At 42.1% G+C, this 22,493-nt stretch overlaps 1 protein-coding gene across 1 annotated transcript in view; it reads left to right on the forward strand.

The window, feature by feature from the left end:
• LOC103366023 (uncharacterized) overlaps window positions 1-18,435 on the forward strand; it is a 19,464-nt gene extending 1,029 nt beyond the window's left edge. Inside the window, exon 2 of the mRNA XM_008293633.1 lies at window positions 15,965-18,435. Within this exon, the coding sequence (XP_008291855.1) occupies window positions 16,246-18,435 (2,190 nt within the window). The 5' untranslated portion in view covers window positions 15,965-16,245. The remainder of the gene's footprint in view (window positions 1-15,964) is intronic.
• The last annotated feature ends 4,058 nt before the right edge of the window (window positions 18,436-22,493 follow it).

The raw sequence follows: 22,493 nt of genomic DNA on the forward strand, positions 1-22,493 counted from the left end.
TGCTTTGAGTTGTTGTCTCGCTGGAAAACAAATCTTTTCCAAAGTCGTGGTCTGTTTTAGCTGACTGCATCAAGATCTCTACCACAATGTCTTTTTGTTTTTGCGTATTTATTTTACCCTCCACATTTGCAAGCCTTTCAGGGCCTACTGCTGAGAAGCATCCCCGCATCATGCTTCACATCATGATGCTGCCACCGCCACGCTTCACATCATGATGCTGCCACCACCACGCTTCACATCATGATGCTGCCACCATCATGCTTCACATCATGATGCTGCCACCATCATGCTTCACATCATGATGCTGCCACCGCCGTGCTTCACATTATGCTGGTGTGTTTGTGCAGTGTTTGGCGTCCACCAAACATAGTATCTAGACCGTAGATAGTTTTTGTTCTAATCAGACCAAAGAACCTTCTTCCAGTTGACTTCAGATTTTCCCTCTTGTGAACTTTAGTTGAGAATTAAAGAGGAACTCACTATTCACCGCGCTCAGATGATCCTCATTTCATTTCATTTCTGTGTGACCTCTCGCACCAGTTGTCTGCCCAGTGTTGAAGTAGGTGCAATCACTTATCTCACATTTTATATTTTTTAATTAACTGACCTTGCTTTGGTCAAATCTGTTGCCGGGCTAATTCAGAAACAAACTTTTTCTCTATGCTATGTATAGCTCTTTAGTTCACTGTTGCTTTGTGTACAGAGCCTGAAACAACAACAACAACTATGGCGGCTATGTAACAGTTTGTTTGGCACATGCTTACAAGTTGACACCTTCATTTGGAATTGCTGCACCACTTAATTCCAAATGGTTTCATTAATAGCAACAAATCCACTGGTAATTATCAGCTGCCTCTACAGAGTGTTTTAGCATCTTTGGTTTCATAGCCTACAAACTAGACCTCGTTCACAGCTGGTATCCACGTATATTTCAGGTTGATCTCATCTCAGATAAACCGCTCTACGTAGTCACTTCATACCTGGCATCCGTCTCGAACGATAACTTGTGATTTAATGTCACTATTCTGCTCTGCATGCAATTACACATTTACACCATTGCTATTAATACCAAATATGTTGTTGTGCAACAATGCTAAGTCAGCCAGAGAACAATCAAAGAAGACTTTCCTGTTGTTGTTGTTGTTGCCTATTGTGCTTTTGGCTAAAGCCTGAACAATTTGGGGAAATGTACATTTTTTTAGCAGATATTGGAATCGTGCTTTAATTTTCAATATAATTTGTTGAGCTCGAACTTGATTTCATGATTCACTTCCTAATAGATTTTAAACGTAATGGAGTCTTACCTTAAGCTGTACCATCTGTCACACATGATGGAGGGAACACGTTTGTTTAAACAGTTTAAACCTTGAGTCAGAAGCACTACCTTGATCCTGAGCCATTGTGATTTGTTAATTGCTTAGTTTCCAGTTGTGGTTTCAGTTAATTGTTCGGCCCTAATGTGCATTTAAATGAAGCGAGCAGCGCCCTTCTCTGATGAGTCCTTATGAGATCATTGATTTTAACTTCCTGTCGTAGATGTGCGATACAAAGTTGTTGGTTGTCTTTGGTTTGTCTAGAAGGTTTCTTCAAACCTCTTTAATACGACGTTATGTAGAGAACAGAAGGTCCTATTTTCGCCTTTCACTGAGTGGCCGTCCTCTTTAAAGTCGACTACATTGATCCATTCACTGGAACACGACCCCTCAGCAGGGATTTTAGCCTGAGCAAGGTGGCCTCGTGGGAAAAAGTGGACTCTGATTTGCTTTGAAATGTGACTTACTTTCTGAGGTTTCTGGTTGGAAAATACATTTCCAAGAAAACCAATTTATAAAGTGATTTTCCTGCAGGATCACATCTCTGCAAATTTGGAAATGAGCAACATGAACAAAGAGATGAACAACTATGGAGTGAAATTAAGCATGAATTGTCCTGAATGTAGAAGATGAATTCATGACAAACATTGACTATCTGCTGACCTTTCCTTGTGCCACCATGACATTAATGTCTTTGATAAAGTCAATCTGTAATACAATAGTTAAAAGTGATTTACCATTTTTTATAATAAAAGAATAAAATAAAATGAAACAAAACGCAACAAAAACCAAACACATTCCACATATAATAATAAAAAAACAAAAACAAAGCTTGCTCATGTGGGTTTCAGAGGATTTGTAGGGTCAAATCTCACAAATTAATAATGCTGTGTTGTCTAATCCTATTAGTTAAGTTCTGTAATCTTATAATGCTGTAGCTATATCATTACACTAGTCTGGTTATTCTCCATAATTAAAACACTGTAGGGTCTTGTAATCTGTTATAATCGGGTGAAGTAGAATTTTGTATATTTTTGTACGATTTTAATTCTTAATATGTAAATTATTCAGTTAAAATCACAACTCTATATAGCCTTATCCCAATGTTTAAATGGAGAAACTTCTATTTCCTTTGTTTTTAAACATATATTCATTTTGTTCTAACTTTCCAAACCAACAATCCCTCATTTACCACCGCTTCTGACAGCTCCTGGCTATTAGAGTGGAGGTGACAAATGTGCCAAAGGTTCTATATCTCGGTCACTTCTCACCAACCAAGACCAGCGCCGTGGTCGTCTTCCCGGGGCGAGTTTTGCATCTCGCAGGCGGCATTAGTTTCCCATCCAGTGTGTTTGGACAAGTCATTTTCAGCGTGACCCAAATAGTCTCGTTTGTGCACGGACGCCTCTGCGCGGTCACGGAGAAGCTCGCGTTGACTTCAAGACACTGAGGAAACACTCGTAAAGCTCTAGAATAGACGGGAAGAAACGAAATTCTGCATCAAAGTAAAGAATTTGGTGCTATGGGTGTTTATGTGGGATTCTCCATTCAGTGAGTCAAGGTAGTGAGTGGAGGAGTTGTGCAGGCAGCAAGGTCACGGCCGGTGTGGTGCTAATTGAATGTCTCTGCCTTCTCTTCTCCACCAATAAGCCTCTGTGCATCTTTCTGTGCTGCCTCTGCATGAGTCACAGGACCCACCGCTTTTGTCTGAATGTGTCTTTGAAGGGAAGCGAGCGAGGCAGCCTTGCATCAAAGCTCTGACACTTGCCTCTGTAATTCCAGTCCGTCCTCTTTGTGTTGCCACTTTGTTCGTTAGGATTCGGCGCCGCGGAAGTTCGCCGTATTTCGGGTGTTTTTCTTTGAAATGTACACGAGCTGTGCTAAATGCGGCGTGCGTTACATGCGGGGAGATCAATCGTGGCTTCAATCCACGAGTGAGGATGACCAGGAGCTGGATTGTTGCTCTGTGGATGTCTCTGAATGTCCTTCGTCCCACCATTAACTCAACACAAGCCTTCCTAATCTCCCTGGGCTTTAATGTGCTACTACTTAAACTGCACAACCTGTCATGTTGCTGAAATCATAGCTGCTGGTGCTCGGCGCCAGCAACAAGCAAGCTGAGAGCTAATATTAGCATTCCCCCCACCCACCCGCACCCCATCATATCCAGGGAGCTAATATTAGAGCTGCACACGCTGGCTGAGGCTTAATTACCTGTGTGATTTGACTCATAAAAGCCGAGTCTGAGGACCCAGCGGAGTTTATCCATATGTGTGTTCGCGTCCATGTGTGTGTCCTTCTGTTAGCGTTGTAACCCGGGGGGACAACAAGAGGATGAGTCATCAATACTGAGCAGCTGCGGCTTTTTAGTCGTTGGAGGTATAGTTCTCAGAGGCCTTTTACAGTTTCACATTTCGTCCAGTTGCAGCTCCTCTGCCAGGTCCGTCGCTGTTTTTAAAATGTGAGAACATGGACGAGTTTGCCAAGTTTGATCTGAAATGGAGCACACGCGATGTTGCCACTGTAGATCCACACTGGAAGGCCACATGGGGCATTTTAATTATGCTCCGTGCCTACATCAGCAGCCCTATTTGTATGTAATTGTCAAGGAAAAATGTAGTACTTAGTATCTGCCAATCTGATTTGATACCATTTTCCTAGATACACATTTTAAGTATTGCAGATTACTTGCAGTACCTAGTTGTGCCACCAGGTGGAGCCTCTTTCTGTTGTAGCGACTAGTTGCGGTGAGGAATTGTGTGTTGACAAGCAAGACAGCATTAGGTAGCAAAAGGGCACCATGACAGTGTCTTCTGTGATGTTCAATTTTTTTTCTGCCAGCAAAGATAAGTTTAAACAGGCCGGAATTAGCTAGGATGATTCGATCCGAGTCATGAAATATTTAGTATCTGCTGATATTGAGTTCGAATTGGATACTAATTTTCTTAGTAATATACTCTTTACATATTACATATTCGCTCTAGTACCCGGTTGTGCCACCAATCTGATGTGATACCATTTTCCTTGATAAAGATACATCAAGTATTGCAGATTATCTGTAGTACCTGGTTGTGCCACCAGGTGGAGCCTCTTACTGTTTGGTACTGTAGTGACTAGTTGAGGTGGGCAGGTGCGCAGCATTGTGGGAGCTTAGGTAGTAAAAGGGCACGATGACAATGTCTTCTGTAATGCATAATTACTTTCTGCCAGCGCACATAAGTTTAATCAGGTCGGAATCAGCTAGGGCTGCAAGGCGGCTAGGTGGTTAGCACCGTTGCCTCACAGCAAGAAGGTCGTCGGTTTGCATCCCGGTGAGGACACCTGGGATCCATGGAGTTTACATGTTCTCCCTGTGCAGTATGGGTTCTCTCCGGGTTCTCCAGCTTCCTCCCACAAGGTCCAAAAACATGTTGAGGTTAATTGGTGATTCTAAATTGACCGTAGGTGTGAATGTGAGTGTGCTTGGTTGTCTGTCTCTAAGTGTAGCCCTGTGATAGACTGGTGACCTGTCCAGGGTGTCCCCTGCCTTCACCCTGAGTCAGCTGGGATAGACTCCAGCCCCCCGCGACCCTAGTGAGGATTCTGCGGTGTATAGATGATGGATGGATGGATGGATGGAATTCGCTAGGATAATTTGATCAGAGTTATGTATTATTTAGCTGATACTTATTTTTAATTGGAGACAAATTTTCTTGTTAATACACACTTCACGTATTGTGGATTAGCTGTAGTACCTGGTTGTGCCACCAGGTGGAGCCGCTTGCTGTTTGATACTGTAGCGACCAGAGGAGGAGGCCAGTTTCATGCTGCTAAGCAAGAGAGCATCGTAGGGATTTAGCTAGTAAAGAGGCACCATGACAAAGCCTTCAATGACCCTCAGTGTCTTCCGATTAGCGCTGATCATCAAGGTTAGCGTTACTATATTGCAGTGATGTGTGTAACTGCTGCTTTTGCATCCTGAAACATGTCTGTGGTTTATGACAGAAATATCAGCACATAACCAATGCAAAGTGTGCTGAATTTGTATTAGAAGTGAAACAATTATTGATCAGTATTGCTGCATTAAGTAAGAAAATAATTCAACATTGCAAAGGAAATTTGTTTTAATTTATTCCAATTTCTCGACAACCCTACCTTGAATTATTTAATTTGGCAAATGCTCCATGGATATAGCTACATATATAGATACATAATGCATTTATAAATAATATGTTTCTTCTTACAGGACTCTTACGTTAACAAATAAACTCTAACTTAAGGGTTTTTGACAAACAAGTCGCTCAAATATTTCTCAAAACGATAAATTGCTGGTTTGTTACAGATTGAATGTGAGATAACTGCAACTGTTTTTACCTCATTTAATCTGCAACAAACCTCTAATCTGTCAATGAAGTAACTGCACGTTAGCGACTTATCTAGAAGAGGCAGATGCAACACGCTGCTGGAGTTCAGAGAAGTTTCCTTGTTGATTTAAGTTGAAGTAATTCGCGTGATTAAAGTGCTCCGCTGTAAATCAGGCCCAGTGTGGCAGGTGGCGAGTGGTAATGGTCTGTTTCTATTGTAACTCCTGGCACAACGGCGGCGGTCCCACCAGAACCGCTGCCAAGTTGGACGACTGTCAGAAAACCGGGTGCTCAAGGGCGTCATCGCTGCAGCGCCCAGGATTTAAGATTAACGTACGAATCTGCGAAGGAGGTCAATGCTTGCTCCATCGTATATATTTTAGGATTGGGGAGTTCAGGATCACCTCTTTGTAGCTCGTCAGCCGTTTTAACCCTATGAGGCTGTTTTCAGGGTGATTTTAAGCTCTTGTCTTGGTCAGAAGGACGAGCCAAAGATGCTGCATCTAGGTTTTTCAGAAGAAGCTTGGCTATAGAGATCCTCAATCATTTAATATAGTGACACTTGTAGATTTTTTATGCTAGCCTTAATACTATGAGAAGTAATATTTCATACTTTAAAAATAGCTGTTTTTGCATGTATCTCAATATAAAATGCTAGCAGTAGAGATAGATTGCCATAACTGTGTAAGTGAGATTGTCTAAAATCTGGAAATATCAGAACCTGAATGATAGAGAAATTTTATCCACCGAAGTGTTCACATACAGTCGCCTACATGCAGAGGTGACAAACCAGATATGCAAACCAGATATGTAAATATCTATGCAATGATTGCTTTGCATAGATATGAACATATCTGGACATTAACATATCTGTGCAGTGTCGACTTCATGAGTAATTCAAACCAGAGTGTGGAGACGGACACAGAGCTGGATGCTGTCACATGTTAACATTTAAATTCAAACAGTTTTTCTTGCAGACACTTTGTTGCAGAAGTAAACAACAAGCAGTCATATCATTTCATTTCATATGCGCCACACTTCACTACAATAAGTTCTTCAAGAGCAATTCAACCGAGAAGAAGGGATGTGAACTGTTGACCTCTACAGGTTAACCTTTATGAAACAATCACACCGAATACACTGTTATAGCTGCATGACATCATTAAATAGAAATATTATCAATGTTTTGAGCATCATTTTAGATGCATTTTTAGTCAAATTCATCCTCAAGTTTTGGTTTTGATATCAACCCGTTTCTGCAGCAGCTATTTTGGGCCTATTTTCACCTGATTCTCCTAAAGTTTAAACAATAAAGCCTTTAACATCGTACATTTCTTTTCCGCAATTGTACTAAATTTTAGGTTGCTATCTAAAAAAGGCATACAAAGCTTATTTGTCTGAAGGTAGTTTCAGCGGCTACGAAGCAACAGCAGCACGTAAACTTCTCATATTTGCAGCCTAGCTGGATAGATTAGCAGCAGTTAGAGGTAACTACATATCACAAAACGAGCATAAAATATACTATTTTACAAGTAGAAAAGGAATTAAAAGGTTTTCAGACATGAATTTGTATGATACAGCTTATGTATACTGAATACATACATCACAAGGCGCTGCAGAAAGAGGTTAAACTCAATCGAATATAATCTAATCGCTACGTTTTGTGGTAATTTTATGACATAATTGTTTGTATGTTGTATTTGTATTTAAAGGTTTAGGTGAAGGAATTGTACATTGTCTTTGGCTGTAAAATATGTTGCTGTAGTTCTTTGGAAGCTTTGTCGTCTCCACTGGAATTAGAGAACCAGAACGACCTGCATGACCAGATACCAGTAAGATCAGGGAGCCGACCAGTCTTTTGTTATTGCCCTGAAGAAGAGCGTTGTTTCAGATGTGCACTTGTGTTGCTGCTTTTAACTGTAACGCGACACTCCCATCACTCTGGCCGGCTGCCAGCTCCTCTCTCTCCGTCTCTGACGTCCCTCCTTCATCCCGCTGTCCGTTCGCTTTCTCTCCATCACCATCCATCTCTTGCTCCTCCGTCGGGCCGACTTCATCTCGCTCGCGCCCATCAACATCTGTGTCAGTCGGCTGATGAATTAATGGATCGGAGGAGCGCAAACGAAGTTCAGGCTCATCAGCTCTGTGCGGGATCGATACCGGCCGATGTTTGCCCTCAGACTTCCTCTCTGTGGATCTGAGCCTCCAGCAGCTCCGTCTCATGTGTGATGGAGTGAAGACTGTGTCCACATTAACCCTCTGAACCCCGAGCAGTGCAGCCGTTCACTCACTATGGACTCATTTTTCACTGCAATAGAAAATCTGGCATCTGTACTGAAACGGCACAACCATGACTAGAAGTAGAGAAAACGTCTTCTGAACTCTATAACAGAGCTATAATTGTAGGTATCATTAAAAAAACTAATTAGAATTTCTTTGATTATCTATTTTGCAAAAATGTAACCAACATACATTTTTCTGAGTGCCCATGGGTGTTACCAACGCTGGAGATAATTTGTAAAGCTACATACTATAGATACTCTACTACAATTTACATTTTAAATCTGTTTCCATGCTTCCTACACTGCCTGCAGTTCAGACAAATTAGTCGGCGCTGACGGTACTTTTTTGGTTTTTACAGAATGAAGTGGATATTGTTTATTTTTGGCAAATATTTACATGATTTTGATGAAATATCTTGATTTTTAATCTCATATTTGGCTAAATTTCCTGACTTAACTGTGCCATTTTAAAGCTGATAATCCAACAGATTTGAGTATTTTTATGATTTATTTTTTTGCTAAATAGCATGCCTTTCAAACCAGTCGGTGGGTTTTGGGGTTCAGACCATGAAGCAGAAAAGACACAAGTGATTTTATGTCATTTTTTGTAATGAGTTCTGCCCACATTAAAATGTATAAATAACTGAAAATTTAAAGTTTCCACTTCTGCATCCCATTTTAAACAGGACACAGCAGATTTGTGCATCCAAGCTAACATCTGGCCAGAGGCAGGTCACACAGTTGTGTATATTTTTCAGAGTCCCAGCGAGTTAAACCTCTGTTTCCGTCTCCCTGCTGTGTTTGGTTTCACAGTTGAATCCAATGATGCCCCTTAATCGGAAAAGTTACACAGAAAGTTTGAACTCAGCGCTTAAAACCTTCATTTTTCTCATCCACACTTTAAGAAAAAAATGTTTTATAAGTAGACTGCCATATGCAGCTGAATATGCATGCATAGCTACAAGGAGATCCCTAATGCGGTTAGAAAAATGTCCATTTCATGCAGCAAATTTTTTGTGTTTGTTTTTGGTCAGACTGAAAACAGATGCTTGAGCTAATCTCCCTGATTCACGCTGTTATTTCAGATTTCTCATTTCTTTGAATCTCTACAATGGAGCTGCAGAGTGCAAAGTTTGCATGACCCGTAGAGACACAATACACACTTTAATTGCAAATACACCATAAAATAAACCATAATTATCCTTTTAAATGTGAAGCCACCAATTTCAGGTCAGCGTCCAGGTTAGAGAGATGCTACCTTTAAATGCCACGAAGTGCTTCGTCCATTTGAAGGTGTTGCGTTGATTATTTAAAGCAGTCTGCAAACAAACCACACTATGGTAGTTTGTAGCACATCAGACTCACAAACCCCTTTGAGAATGTCAGAAAAAAACATGCATTGCTTGCGGCTTTAACACCAGAATCACCTTCAGTGCAGCTTTGACTAAATGATTTGTCGGCAGTGCTCCACCTTGAAAGAATCAGTTTTGCTGCAAAGGTCCTACTGCATTAATTTTCTGGAAGTTTGTACCTGTTTACATGAGAACTTTCGATCTTTGTCGTACTTGTAGTTGATTGTTCAACAGAAAAATGAGCTTTAATTGAGCCCAGGAGGCTAATTTCATATTTTGTTCCTGGTCAGCTCTCAAAAAGGAAACTTAAATTCAAACTAAATGGATATATTACAATAAACACATACTTAAAGACTAATACCAGAACAGTGCATGTACACCAGCATAAGTTATGAACAGTCCATAGAAAGCTAAAAACAAACCAAACAACTAACATAAAAACAGACTATAATTGTTGTGCTAACTTCAATATCCTTCGCCTCCTAAAAATTATGCCCCTGTACAATTAAACAGCAAATATGATTTGAATGGATTTTAATGGCATCGTAATAAGGAAATATTATTTTCTAACATATTTTCTAAACAGTATTTGTAGCAGTAAATGTCAACTGACTACATATATTTTCTGCCCAAATTACAAGATCCCATTTTTTCAGTTTCATGGCTGCTCTTGTTTAAAGTCTGTGGTGGTCTATTTTACTTTTAAAGGGTTCACAGTGACTTGAGACACAGTCCATTTACCTAAATTCTTGATTAAATTGATTTTTTTTGCCTAAATCTGAACGTGAACCCAGACTCTGGTGCGAAATTCAAGTGTTATGTACACCCGACCATCCACCCCAACCACCTCCGATGCAGTTATTATAAATAAAGTCATTACTTTGCAACCATTATTTGGACAACAATCTTAGTAGGTTGGTTCACCATACTGAAAAATGATATCTTTGTGAACTCTGCCCATTATTTTCTCTAATAATCGACTGGTTGTTTGGTCCAGACAGTGCTTGAAATTGTCGATCGCTGCTTTGCAAAGCCCAGGATGACGTCCTAAAATGTCTTGTTTTGTCCACAACCCAAAGATACTCAGTTTGTTGTAATAGTGGAGGGAAGAAATCAGGAAGTATTTATAATTAGGATACTGGAATTGGAGAATGTTGACTTTTTTTTCTTAAAAAATTACTCAAACCCAATAGTTGGCGATTCATCGGTTTTTCATTGCAGCTCTACAAATTAAACACCTAAGTTTAGCTGTTTTAGTGTATGTCTATCCTTCCTCTCTTGGTGGTGGTGATTATTATCTACTAATAAACCCGGAGGCTTCATCCTTCCACCAGCCAAGGAGCCACGTCGTCTTCCTCACACCTTTTTAGACAATAGGATCCCGTGGAGCCACCAACAACTGGACAAAGGCCTTTGTTGTGAATGGTATCTGTGGGAACAGTAGCTCCGAGGTGTGAACGACAGAGTGTGACAAATGGAGAGGCAGTAAAAGAAACAGAGGAACGCTTTATTGCATTTTAAATGAAGGTTAATGTTGTTACCCACAATGAATAGTAAAGGCTTCATTAGAGGGTCGGACCTGCAGCGAAAAGCCAAACAAATGTTTTAAGCGGAGGAGCTGGATTCATTAATGAAGAGCTCGTTGAGCCGGAGGTGAGATTGAATCTGACGTCTTTGAAGTGAGGCCTGGAGCATCAGTTGGGGTTAAAGATGGGAAAAGTTGGCTCGCCATCGTGCCAACTTACTCACAAGTTCTCTTTGTTCTGTCAACTTCGATTTTCGACACGCACGTCGTCTCCCACTGCTACCATAAGGCAGCCACAATCTGTCGCTGCTGGCAGCAGGCTAGAGTTCACCATCCCCGTTTGAGTGACTTTTTTTTTTTCCACAATAGTTCTGTTGTGTGCGGCGTTATTGGCGTGGAAAGTCGTTCTGCACAAAATAGAGCGGCGAAAATTGGAGGGAATTCAGCTCGGCTGAGTTAAGCAACCGTCGAGGGATTTAGCTCCACAAAGGCTCCAACACAGGATTAAAACGCAGAATAATAAAGACTTTTTTATGAGGAGAGTTTGGCGTTGGGTGCGTGATGTGGTTGAGCAGCCGGGGTATTCTCAAATCTGATGTTTGACCAGTCAGTGAACTTCTGATGTTGAGAGACGAGGAACTAAACATCTTTTATTTGACTGTTTTTTTTTGCACACATTCAGATTTGTGCATCAGTAACACAGTCATTCATGAACTTAAATCAGATCAGATCCAGCTAATTGAGCAGCAGTTAAACACAGTTTGAATAAATCTTACTTATTTTTGTGGAATCTATCCACTTGAAATTATACTTTGTCCGTTTAAACTTGTGTTAGAATTTTAGCAAAAATGCAAAAATTATGTGTGTTTCGAAATTTTCTGCTGCAGCTCAACCACCGTTTTCTTCAAGCAGGATTATAAAGAAAAGAAATCAGTGGTGGACATGTCATGGTTGTGTAAAGTTGGAAAAACTGTAAACTTAAAATTGTTTTTTCTTATAATTAAGTTGCAGCAATGTAAACTGTTGATTTGAGAAGAATTAGATGATTTAAGTACATCTCAGTGAAAGAAGTAGCACTGATATTACTTTTTAAAAACCTAAATCTGGATAAGTTTTGTGTCATCAATCGAAGCAATGAATATAAGTCGTTCCAACAATTCTCTTTTTTCCAGTGTAGATCTTTTATGGCTCAGCTGAAACTGTGCATTTACTCGATTTCTGAGCAAATCCTGAATGTTGACATGTCTCTCGTTCAGAATCCAGATAAAGCCTGTCACCAGGTCTTATCAGCGATGAGTCAGAGAGCAGGAGAGGAAGCGTAGGATAATTTCCTGCTTACCGTCCTGTCAGGATGAGCTCATGTTCCCTCCGACACCATGTGGCAGCTACACACCTCGGATATCCCTCACAGATTGATCCGCACAGGAGCTTTAAGGCGAAATTCAAATCCTAAAGGCAGGAGTGTGACAGTGCGTAGTGCTGACATTTCCCTGGAGATTTGGGAAAGCAAACCACCTCTTTGTCAGTCATTACGTGCCTTTACGCACGTGTGGTTTTATGCAGATTTTCTGTATAAATGAGGCCTGAGAGCAAACAAAAGTAGCGAAAATTAGAAAACTATGTGCTTGACTGAGATAAAAAAAAAAAAGTTGGTGTAGCAGAAAAAAATGATATAGAGACGAACAGATACAGTAAGGCTGCAGGTATCAAATCTGCATTTGTCCACAGCCAAAAAAAACCCCAATCGTATTTACTCCTGTTTAACTGATGGTGTGTGAGATTAGGGCTGCAGCAATTCATCTGCTAGGTGTCAACTTTTAACTGTTTTGGGAGTTTTGAAGAATAAAAAAGTCAAAGTTCTTGAAATTCAAGCCTCTTAAGTGTGCATATTCTTTTTTTTTGCTATCCTCCTGTGTGACAGTAAACTTAATATCTTTGGGTTTTGGATTAAACATGACGTCTATGGACGTCATATAGAACAGTGGTCTTCAACCTTTTTTGCACCACGGACCGGTTTTAAGCAAGAAATTTTTCTACGGACCGGTTATTGCGCACATAACAAATAATAATTTTTTTTTTTTTCTATTGCAAAGTTTCATAAATAAATAAAATTACTTTTTATTGCTTAACATGTTTACTTTTTCTCTGTCTCAGTATCGAGTCTCTCCCACTTTCCAAAGCAGCTCTCCTGAGATGTTTGTTGTTGACTGACGGCTTCGTTTAGCAGCCGGCCATAAAAACTGACGAACACAAACGGAAGTGACGGGAAGATGAACTAGTCATGTTTCAAAATAAAACACCCTGCAGACTCCGCTGGAAATAAAAATAAACCAATAAAACGTTTTTATTCTATCTGTGCGGCCCGGTACCAAATGACCCACGGCCCGGTACCGGTCCGCGGCCCGGTGGTTGGGGACCGCTGATATAGAGCTTTAAGAAACACTGATCGACATTTCTTACCATTTATTGACCCTTTTATAGACCAAACAACTAAAAGAGAAAAAAAGTGACAGATGAATTGACAATGACAGTAATCGTTAGTTGCAGCCCTCACAGAAAAAAGTAGAATTTGTGGCACCAATCAGTGTTTCTAGGGTAGAACTATTGGGGGCGACTGTGGCTCAGGTGGTAGAGCGAGTCGGTCAATGATCGGAAGGTTCGATTCTGCTGTGTCATGGTCGTGGTGTCCTTGGACAAGACACTTCACCCACCCTGCCTGTATGAATGGATTGTTCGAGGTGGTGGTCGGAGGAATGGCAGCCACGCCTCTGTCAGTCTGCCCCCCTCCAGGGCAGCTGTGGCTGCAATCATAGCTACCGCCACCGGAATGAATGTGTGTGAATGAATAATTGACAGTGTATCGTGTCTTTGAGTGCCTCGAAAAGTGCTATATAGATCTGATCAATTTTTATTATTATAAATGTGACACTGACTGATCTCAGAACTCGTCAGTGACTCCAGTTTATTCCCTTGTTTTCTTCTGGTCTTTGTTTTTTCTCTGTTTGTTGATTGGAATCACAAAGACTGGAGCTCAACTTGTATGATTTGCCTTGTCTCTAAATGTAACGGTGCCGTCTATAAACCCGTGGGTGCTGTGAGTTGTGGCCTTGTGTGCACAAAGCATCATTTTTCAACTATTGTAAGACACCAACACCGCAGTAACGATGTCCTTATATACACAACAAAACAGTCGTTTCTTGCCTTTCCTTGCTGTCCATAGATGCACATTCTCGTTGAATCACTCGCACACTGATTTTACTGTATTAGTTCAGCAAACAACATGCTTCCAATCTTTTCAGTGTGCTTCTCCCTCTGTGCTTGTCTTTCCCATTCTCATGAACGTGATATCTCTTGAGTGCCTTCAGGGAATGTCTTCAAATCTGGCACACGCCATTACTGGAACTGATCACATTTGAGCGATCCAATTCAAAGGTCTCTTTGACCTCACAAAACACATTTTATGCCTCCGTTCAAGCATTCATACGCTAATTGTGGCAAAATTTCACACAAATGAAATGTGCTGATATTTCTGTGTTTTTGTAATTTTATTCAGATATTCTGTGATTCAATAATATTCTTATGGCTTATATTTTATGTCTGGGTTTTTATTAGATTATTCTTGAGGTTTTAACTGTTTGTTGTCATCAGTCAAACTGTCTGCTTATTTCTTGTCGCTGTAAAGCCCAAAAAGCACTAAATAGGCTTTAAAAACAAAGTTGTTTTTAGGGTATAAATGAGCGCTACAGGCAGGGTAGTGACGACCATGTTGGTGGGTTTGGTTTTTCCATCGTGGTTGTTGAAAATCTAAAACATTCAGTTGAATTTAGTGTGTCTGATCTGATGTAGCCCACCATTCATGCTGCTTTCATCTCTACTTTATCTACATTTTGAAAATCCCCTCCACTGTAGAAAACAACAACCTCCAGGCTGCAAGCGACCAAAATGATCATTTCAAGTTTTGCCGAATGTTTGAAACATGCAATTAAGCAGCTGTGCAATTTTTTGTCATTGAATTAGCCACATTCCTGGAATTACTCATCACCCCTAATGCAAAATGTTGCTGCATACTTAGCTTAGCATTGCCCAAGACGATTGCAACTGGGGCCGGCAAGGTGGCTCGGTGGGAGCTCTCTGTGTGGAGTTTGCATGTTGTGCAGCGTGGGTTCTCTCCAGGTTCCTCCTACAGTCCAAAAACATGTTGAGGTTAATTGGTGACTCCAAATTATCTGGAGGTGTGAATGTGAGTGTGCTTGGTTGTCTGTCTCTAAGTGTAGCTCTGCGATATACTTAGAGATAGACTGGCGGCCTGTCCAGGGTGTCTCCTGCCTTCGCCCTAAGTCAGCTGGGATAGACTCCAGCCCCCCACGATCCTAGTGAGGATTAAGCGTGTGTAGATAATGGATGGATGACCAATATCAGCACTGCTCCACAGATTGGTGCAAAAATCAACCCCTTTAAGACTTTTCAAAAACTATTGTTACCCATGACAACACATTTCATACGCTTTAGTTTCATACGTTTTTAGTTAATAACATGCACAGAGTAAGTGGTGTATAGACAATGGATGGATGGATGGATGGATGGATGGATGGATGGATTGTAACTGGTCTAAAGAAATACAAACAAGCCAGAGCATGTTTTTCTCTTATAGTACAATGATAATGAGGTGCAGCCAGACCATTCTGCACAGCTCTGTGTCACTGGTAGAGAACAGTCTGGCTATGCAAGACTAAGTTGGATGTGTTTCAAGACAAAACAGTTGATACCTGATTTGAATGGTTGCAGTTAGCCATCATAAAGAGATAGGAGGCTGATATGCTGCTAACAGCACACATTTTCAGGCAGTCTCTCCTGGAAGACATTCATGGTGTTGCACGAAAGTAGCTGCGCCAAGAATGACCAGTTTACCAGCCATCACACAAAGTGGGTGTGATTTTTGTATGTTGGAAGCAGATACGGCGGAACACAGTCCCCCAGTCAGGAATCAGGAAGGTATGAGCAGGTTTCGAACAATCCGTTCTGACAGAGCACACCGATGCTTTTATCCCTTTGTGATATGAGCATCACAAATACTAGAATATCTTCTGTGTGTCAAGCGTCATCTGAGGATACGAATGAGGTAACAATGCCTTCTTTCTTTCATTCACAGGTATGAGGAATAGGGAGCTGCTGGAGGTGTCCCGTGGGCATGTTTGTCCTCTGGCCGTTCAGCCTGTGTGTCTCTGCTCTGCACACAGACGCTCTGGGAGGCAGAAGAAAGACGGTCTAAAAATAAACTGACATCCACCACCAGCAGAAAAACAAAACCCAAACCGACTCAAAAAAAAAAAAAAAGAGAGAGAAAAAGGACAAAGAAGAACCTCTCTTTCACCCTGTCCGACTCTTTCTCTGCTCCACTTCTGCTTCTCTGTCCTCATTAGAGAGGAGGTCATGTCCCAGTCTGGAAAAGTCCTTCATCTGTATGTGGAAGTGAGGTCTGCCCCAGATCAGAATGGAGGAAAAGGGCCGTTTGGGGAGAGTGAAGGAGGGATTGCTCAGGGGCATTCGGTTCAGGACAGTCCTGCGGAGCTCCTTTCGCAGCTAGCGAACCAGACGACCTGCCAGACAGTCAGCAAGGTCTCCACGGCTCACCGCCTGGTTCAGGACTGCACACACGGCCAGTCTCCGTCTAGAAACACTGTTAGCTTTCAGCTCCAGCAAGCCAGCAGCTCACCGACAGTTGCCAAGCGCTGGAGTTCACCCGTCCACTCTTCACCAACGGGAAAGGTTCCTTACACTCCCCCCCTTGGCCAGAGCGATGGGACCCGATCTGTGGTCACCTTCAGTTACGTTGAGAAGTCTAATGTGAAGACTTTGGACAGTCCACGAAACTCCGTATGCGAGAGACGAACCAGAGAGGAGCGATCCACCCCCTCCCACGTTAGAAAGCGCTTCAGTGACCCGGTTTGGTTTGGGAGTCCTGATTCATCGTGCAGCTCCAGTCCCAAGCTGACGTTCCAATCTCCGGGAAGTCACCAGCAGACGTTCTCCCCCGGCCTTCGCCAGCCTCACTTGGACCCCATCGGCAGGGCAGCTACCCAGAGGGCTGTGGAGGAGTTTGGCTCCCCATTACTGAGGATTAAACTGGCCCATGCACTCGAGCACACCTCATCCTCACGCTACAACCAACAGCCACGCTGTCAGTCGTGGGCCGGGTCTCCTGTTCAGCGGCAGAACATCAGCGCAAACCCCAAAGACAACATCGCAGACAGGAGCCAGGCTATTTGTGGGCTGCCTCGGAGTCCGGCGTCCAACCAGCTGTCCTCCCAGTCCAGGCAGTCTCCTCGTTCAAGGCCTGGGTCCTGTGCCGAACCCCAGAGCCCCCTTCACTGGACAGGAGAGGACAGAGCTATGGCAGGAAGTCCGGCCTCCAAAAGACACAGGGTCTGCAACAGGAGCGCTTCACCACAGGGAGCAATCCTACAACTTGGCAATAATGGAGTCGAGGGTTTGAACCAGTTAAGTGACAGCAAATCTTCGTCTCCAGCTCACAGCCCTGAAGTCGCCCGCAGGTTGGCGGAGGAGGCCACCAAAGTATCTTCGATTTTCACAGAGGCCAGGAGGTCCTCATTGCACAACGCTTTAGGCGAGCTTGCAAGTAGCTCAAACTCCGGAGAATCAGCTCCACATGCACAACAGTTTAAGCAAACGCTTAAGATGAACATCCCTTTAAACGACCAACCCACGCCAGCAACTGAAAACACAGACTCTCACCAGCCTGAAAACTCTGTCTTGCAGTCACATGAGACAAACTCCCACATCAACAATGACACACACCAGGAGGACTGCATTCAGAAAACCCAGCATCAGAGCTCAATTTTATCAGCAGCTCAGAGTTCCCCTGCTCTTCCTTCACGTGTCCTTCGTCCCTCCCATCCTCCCACTGAGCTCAGCTCTCCCATCAGGGACCCCAGGCTTTTCCAGACTGAGCTCCGAGCTCCGGATACCCCGACCTTGCACCGCCGTCAGCCGCCTCAATACACCGGAGACTCCTGGTCCCCGAGCCTGGACGGGAGAGGAGACCTGAGCTGCTTTGAGAAAGTGGACTGCACTGAGCTTGCTCGCAGGCTCTTTATTAATCAAAGTGTTGAGGAGGCACCGGTCAGCTGGACTTCCAGGCAGCAGTGGGGGAACCTCACCGAGAACACCCCTGGGCAAAACCCTGAGCCTGGATTTGAGTCCAACAGTGACCAAACTGCTGATCAAGAACCCAGGCAGCGTCGCAGGCCGCTCAGCCCCACGGCTCAGCAGAAAAGGGCTGAGCAGAGGAGGAGGGAGATCCTTCTTCTGGGGCCTGTGGTGCTGGATTCTGCCGAGGAGGATGAGGGTTGTGATGAGGAAGGACAGGGCAATGAGGTGGAGGGATATGGTGCAGGGCCTCGCTCGCAGAGGGTGGAAGAACCTCCAGAGGTGGAGCAGAACGGAGCGATAGGAGGTTCGTCCTCAAGGAGCTCCAGTGGGGTGACGGGGAGTCTGGGGGACAGAGACTGTGTGTCGCCAGAGTCCAGTCAGTCCAGTCACCAGAGCAATGAGACCGGGGCTGCCACCTCAGGAATACAGGTGAGTGCTGGGTTGTTTTGAGACAGAAAAGAAATAGTTTGATGTTTTAGCAAATGAACTCATTAACTTCTTGCTGAGATGGGAGGGTTGATAACACTCTCGGGTCTGTGCAATAAACATTAGAGCCGGACTGATACTACATTTCTGGGGCTGATACCAATTTTTAGGGAATGTGTGCATTTCCGACAATATGTACGCCTATACAATATATCTGTAAAAGGCCTATACCTGTCTACATATCAGCCAACTGATATATCAGTCGGCCTCTTGTAAATATGAAGCTGGAGCCAGGATGCTGTTAACTTAGCTTAGCATATAGACTGAAAACTGGGTGAAACAGCTAAGTGACCTCTCAGAAAATAAATGTGTCTACCAACCTTTTAAAAGAATTTTGTTTGTGTGCTGTTTAACTGAACAACAGACAGCAAGCCAATTAGCATGCTGTAAATATACTGGTGTTTTTTAACTTTGGAGAAAGCCAAGCTAGCTGTATCTTGTCTCATCTTTGTCCTGAGCTAAGCTAACAGCCTTGTCCCTTCGCTCTAGCTTCATGCTTACAAACATAACATGTTGAGAAATGTTAACTTTAAATTACATTTAAATGATTTGTATTCAAACTAAACTTATGAAACAAATAATATTGAGCTACAACAATTTCGATTGCTTAGCATAAGAACTGGTAGCAGGGCTAAACAGCTAACCTAGCATGCAACTCATTGTTAAACTACTACATGTCAATTTTACATTTATTTTTGTGTATTAAGTAAACAAACAACATAGAACATTTGAACTAAGCTTGAAAAATGTTGGTTAATGTATTTTGAACCTAGGACAAATCCATGCTAAGCTAAGTTAGCCTCATCTCCTTATTCTAGCTTCATAATATTGAAATTCTCTCATTGTTAACTCAGTTTCTCTTAGTTTGTTCTAATCAAAAATATTTTAAGTTCATGCTGACTTCATATACAAATAAAGAAAAAAAGTTTAAGATTATTTTAAAAATCTCATCTCTGTGCACTGTGCTAGAACCTGGAGATGATTAGCTTAGCTTAACATAAAGGCTGGAAGCTCAGCTAATGAGCTAGCCTGGTATGTATATTAGATTTTTTTCTCTGTATTTGTTCAACAAAAGTGATACAACAGTAACCTGGGATATGCTTAGGATGCTAAGCTAAGTTAGCCTCTTGTGCTTGCTGTAGCTTCATGATGTTGATATTCTTGTCGAGTCAGCTGCTCCTATTGTTAGCTAAACTTGTGTAATTTTGTTGTATTCAGCAATGTTTTGAGTGTATGCTGCCATTAAATTAAATCACAGAAAAAAAATTTAATATGATGCACTTGAGCTAGAACCTGGAGGCGATTAGCTTAGCTTAGCCAAAAGCAGGGCTAAACTGCTAGCTTGGCACGCATCCTAGGTTTCTAGGAAATCCAACATTTCAAGTAGTGGGCTTTTTTTGCAGGTGGTAGAAGTATTTTCTTTTAGGAGACTTGCCTCCAGCCTTTATGCTAAGCTGAGCTAATTGCAGCACACACCTATAGACTTTCTCCTCTAACTCCCTGCAACAAGGTTGAGCATTTCCCCAAAATGTCACACTATTCCTTTAATGCTGCACTGCAGAGTTATCATCTTCTTTTGTCTCTGCATGTGTCTTGCAGACGGACAGCGGCTGTGCAGCTCCGGTTCCTTCGCTGCACTGTCAGAGGATCGCGCGAGCAAAGTGGGAGTTTTTATTCGGGACCCCTGCTGAGGAGGCAGCCGGCAGGGGGGAGAAAAGTGAGAGCGCGTCCATCTCAGCTGCATCTGGTTTCTGCACGTTGTCTTTCATGTCATTCCTTTTATTTCTTCCTTCACACGAGAATATTTCACACATGGATGAAAAGTCAGTCAGGTAGCAGTGCTGCCTGTCAGTGTCACTGAGTGTCATTGAAGGCAGCATATTCAGATGTAATGTGTCATTCTGGGACTTTAATAAGGCTGGGAGTCATTTCAAAATGTTCTGTACCAGTGCCAATGTGACATGTGAGTTTCACGACCAACTTGGAAGAATATGTAAAGAAGAGTTAATATATCTTTACAAAACTTTTTTTTTTCAATTAACACGAAAAAACAAACTTAATGTTAAAAATGTAAAATCGAGTCCACTTTATTAACACCGCTGAAACTATAAACCCAGTTCTTTTTCAGTAGTCTTATCAGCTCTTCAGGGTTACTGTAAAAAGCAAAATATGAGAAAATGATTCTTTATTTACATGACAAAATACGATCGCTTGAACTTCAGTGTATTTTTTTATGTTACACATATTCATTCATTTAACCTCTTAAGACCTGGTGACGTCACATTTTTGGCCATATTACAATCTAATATCAAACAAGAGCTCGAGTCTTCAGAGGTTAAATTACAAATAAAGGTCTTTGCACTTAGCCCGAAGCGCAACAAGAATTAGATATTTAAGATGTGTTATTGAGGGTAAACCAAGAGTTTCCAAATGTTCCAGCCTTCCAATTCACAAAAGAACAACTGTGGAAATAACCGTATTCAAAGAAATGGTTCAAGCAGACAAATGTGGACTCGCAGGTCTCTTCAAACACGGGCATGAGGAGAACACAAAAGAGCAATGTGGCCGAACAGCCATAATGTTATTTTATAGTAATTTAATTTAGCATAGCAGCAGAATCCATCAGTGGAAGTAATGTCCATGAATAGATTGTACTCCTGAGTGAACATACAGTAAAGAAGGGCTGCAGATTCATATTTAAAAAAAAAAATCTTATCAAACAAATATGGCTTAATTGATTTCTGGAGAGCACCTTTGACCCCTCTTGGTCAATTTTGCAACCACTGGACTAAATGATTAAACAGTGAGTGTGTGAGGGGCATCCATAGACTGTATAAAAGATGGACGTAGCTACCGTGACGTCACCCGTTGGTTTCTGCACTGAGAAAATGAAGCCAGGGTTTTGCTACTTCCTGGTTGACATCTTGGATTTTTGGAGCCAGTGACGCAAAAATCGTCGGAGAGGGGCGGAGCCATAGGAGCAGCGATTGGTCAGACGGATCGAGAGGCAGGACCTCTCTGCCCGCCCACATTTACCGCCTTCTGCTCGCTTCGTCTGTATCGTCGCTGCCGACTGTCAATCAAGCCAGCCACGCCCCTTGCCCCGCAAAATGTTGACGATTTTTAAAAATTCAGTGTTGATTTATTTTCAGATTGGCCACCTGATCTCTGGATTTGACCATGAAAACTAATAAGAAAAAAATCCTGAGCTGTAGGAATGCAGTATTTTGTGATCTGTGATCACTTCTTATCCAATTCCAGTCTATGGGAGCCAGGGCTTTTTGGAGCCAGCAGCTAGCAGACGTAGTGATACTGCAGGTTTTTGACACTTCCGGGTTGGCTTCATTTTTCAGGGCCGGTTGCTACGTCCATCTTTTATACAGTCTATGGGGGCAACAGGACTTTTGCTGTTATTTGTTAGACTTAAATGTAGTTTTCACTCAATGCACCAACATTTGTTTGGTTAGGTTATAGTAAAATATCACATTTTGACCCTTTTACAACATGCCTGAAGCTGATCCTCCATTTTCTGAGTGAACGTGCTGCTCCATCTAATATATGATTAGTTATTTGAAGAGGAGTGACAGTCAAATAGCAAAAATAGATAGCAAAGATATGTCCACTGTAAAAGTGTTTGTGATGTGGGAAGACAGGAGAAAATACAAAACATAATTGATAATGCAGCATAGTGGTATAAAAAAGCAAATTTGGGGGATATGGGGCTGAAATACACATGTGTGGGTGACACTGTTGCTCTGGATCACATGCTGCTTCCTTACAAACACACTCTGTAGTTTATTTAGTCTCAGTCCCACATACACTGTCCTGCTGCCCCAAATACTCACTAGAGCACCAAATATGCATTAATCCACCGCTGACAACAGTCTCCAATATATGAAACATCTCCTTCTCTTGGCTTACAGTGCCTAGAAAACAAAATGATGTATTTGTCCCTTATTTATCTGTTTAGATATTTTGCAGGAACCATGTTTGTTGGGTTTTTGTGAGAATATTAGAAGCTT

This window comes from Stegastes partitus, unplaced genomic scaffold (assembly GCF_000690725.1).
Source record: "Stegastes partitus isolate 25-593 unplaced genomic scaffold, Stegastes_partitus-1.0.2 Scaffold898, whole genome shotgun sequence".
NCBI classification, from domain to species: domain Eukaryota; kingdom Metazoa; phylum Chordata; class Actinopteri; family Pomacentridae; genus Stegastes; species Stegastes partitus.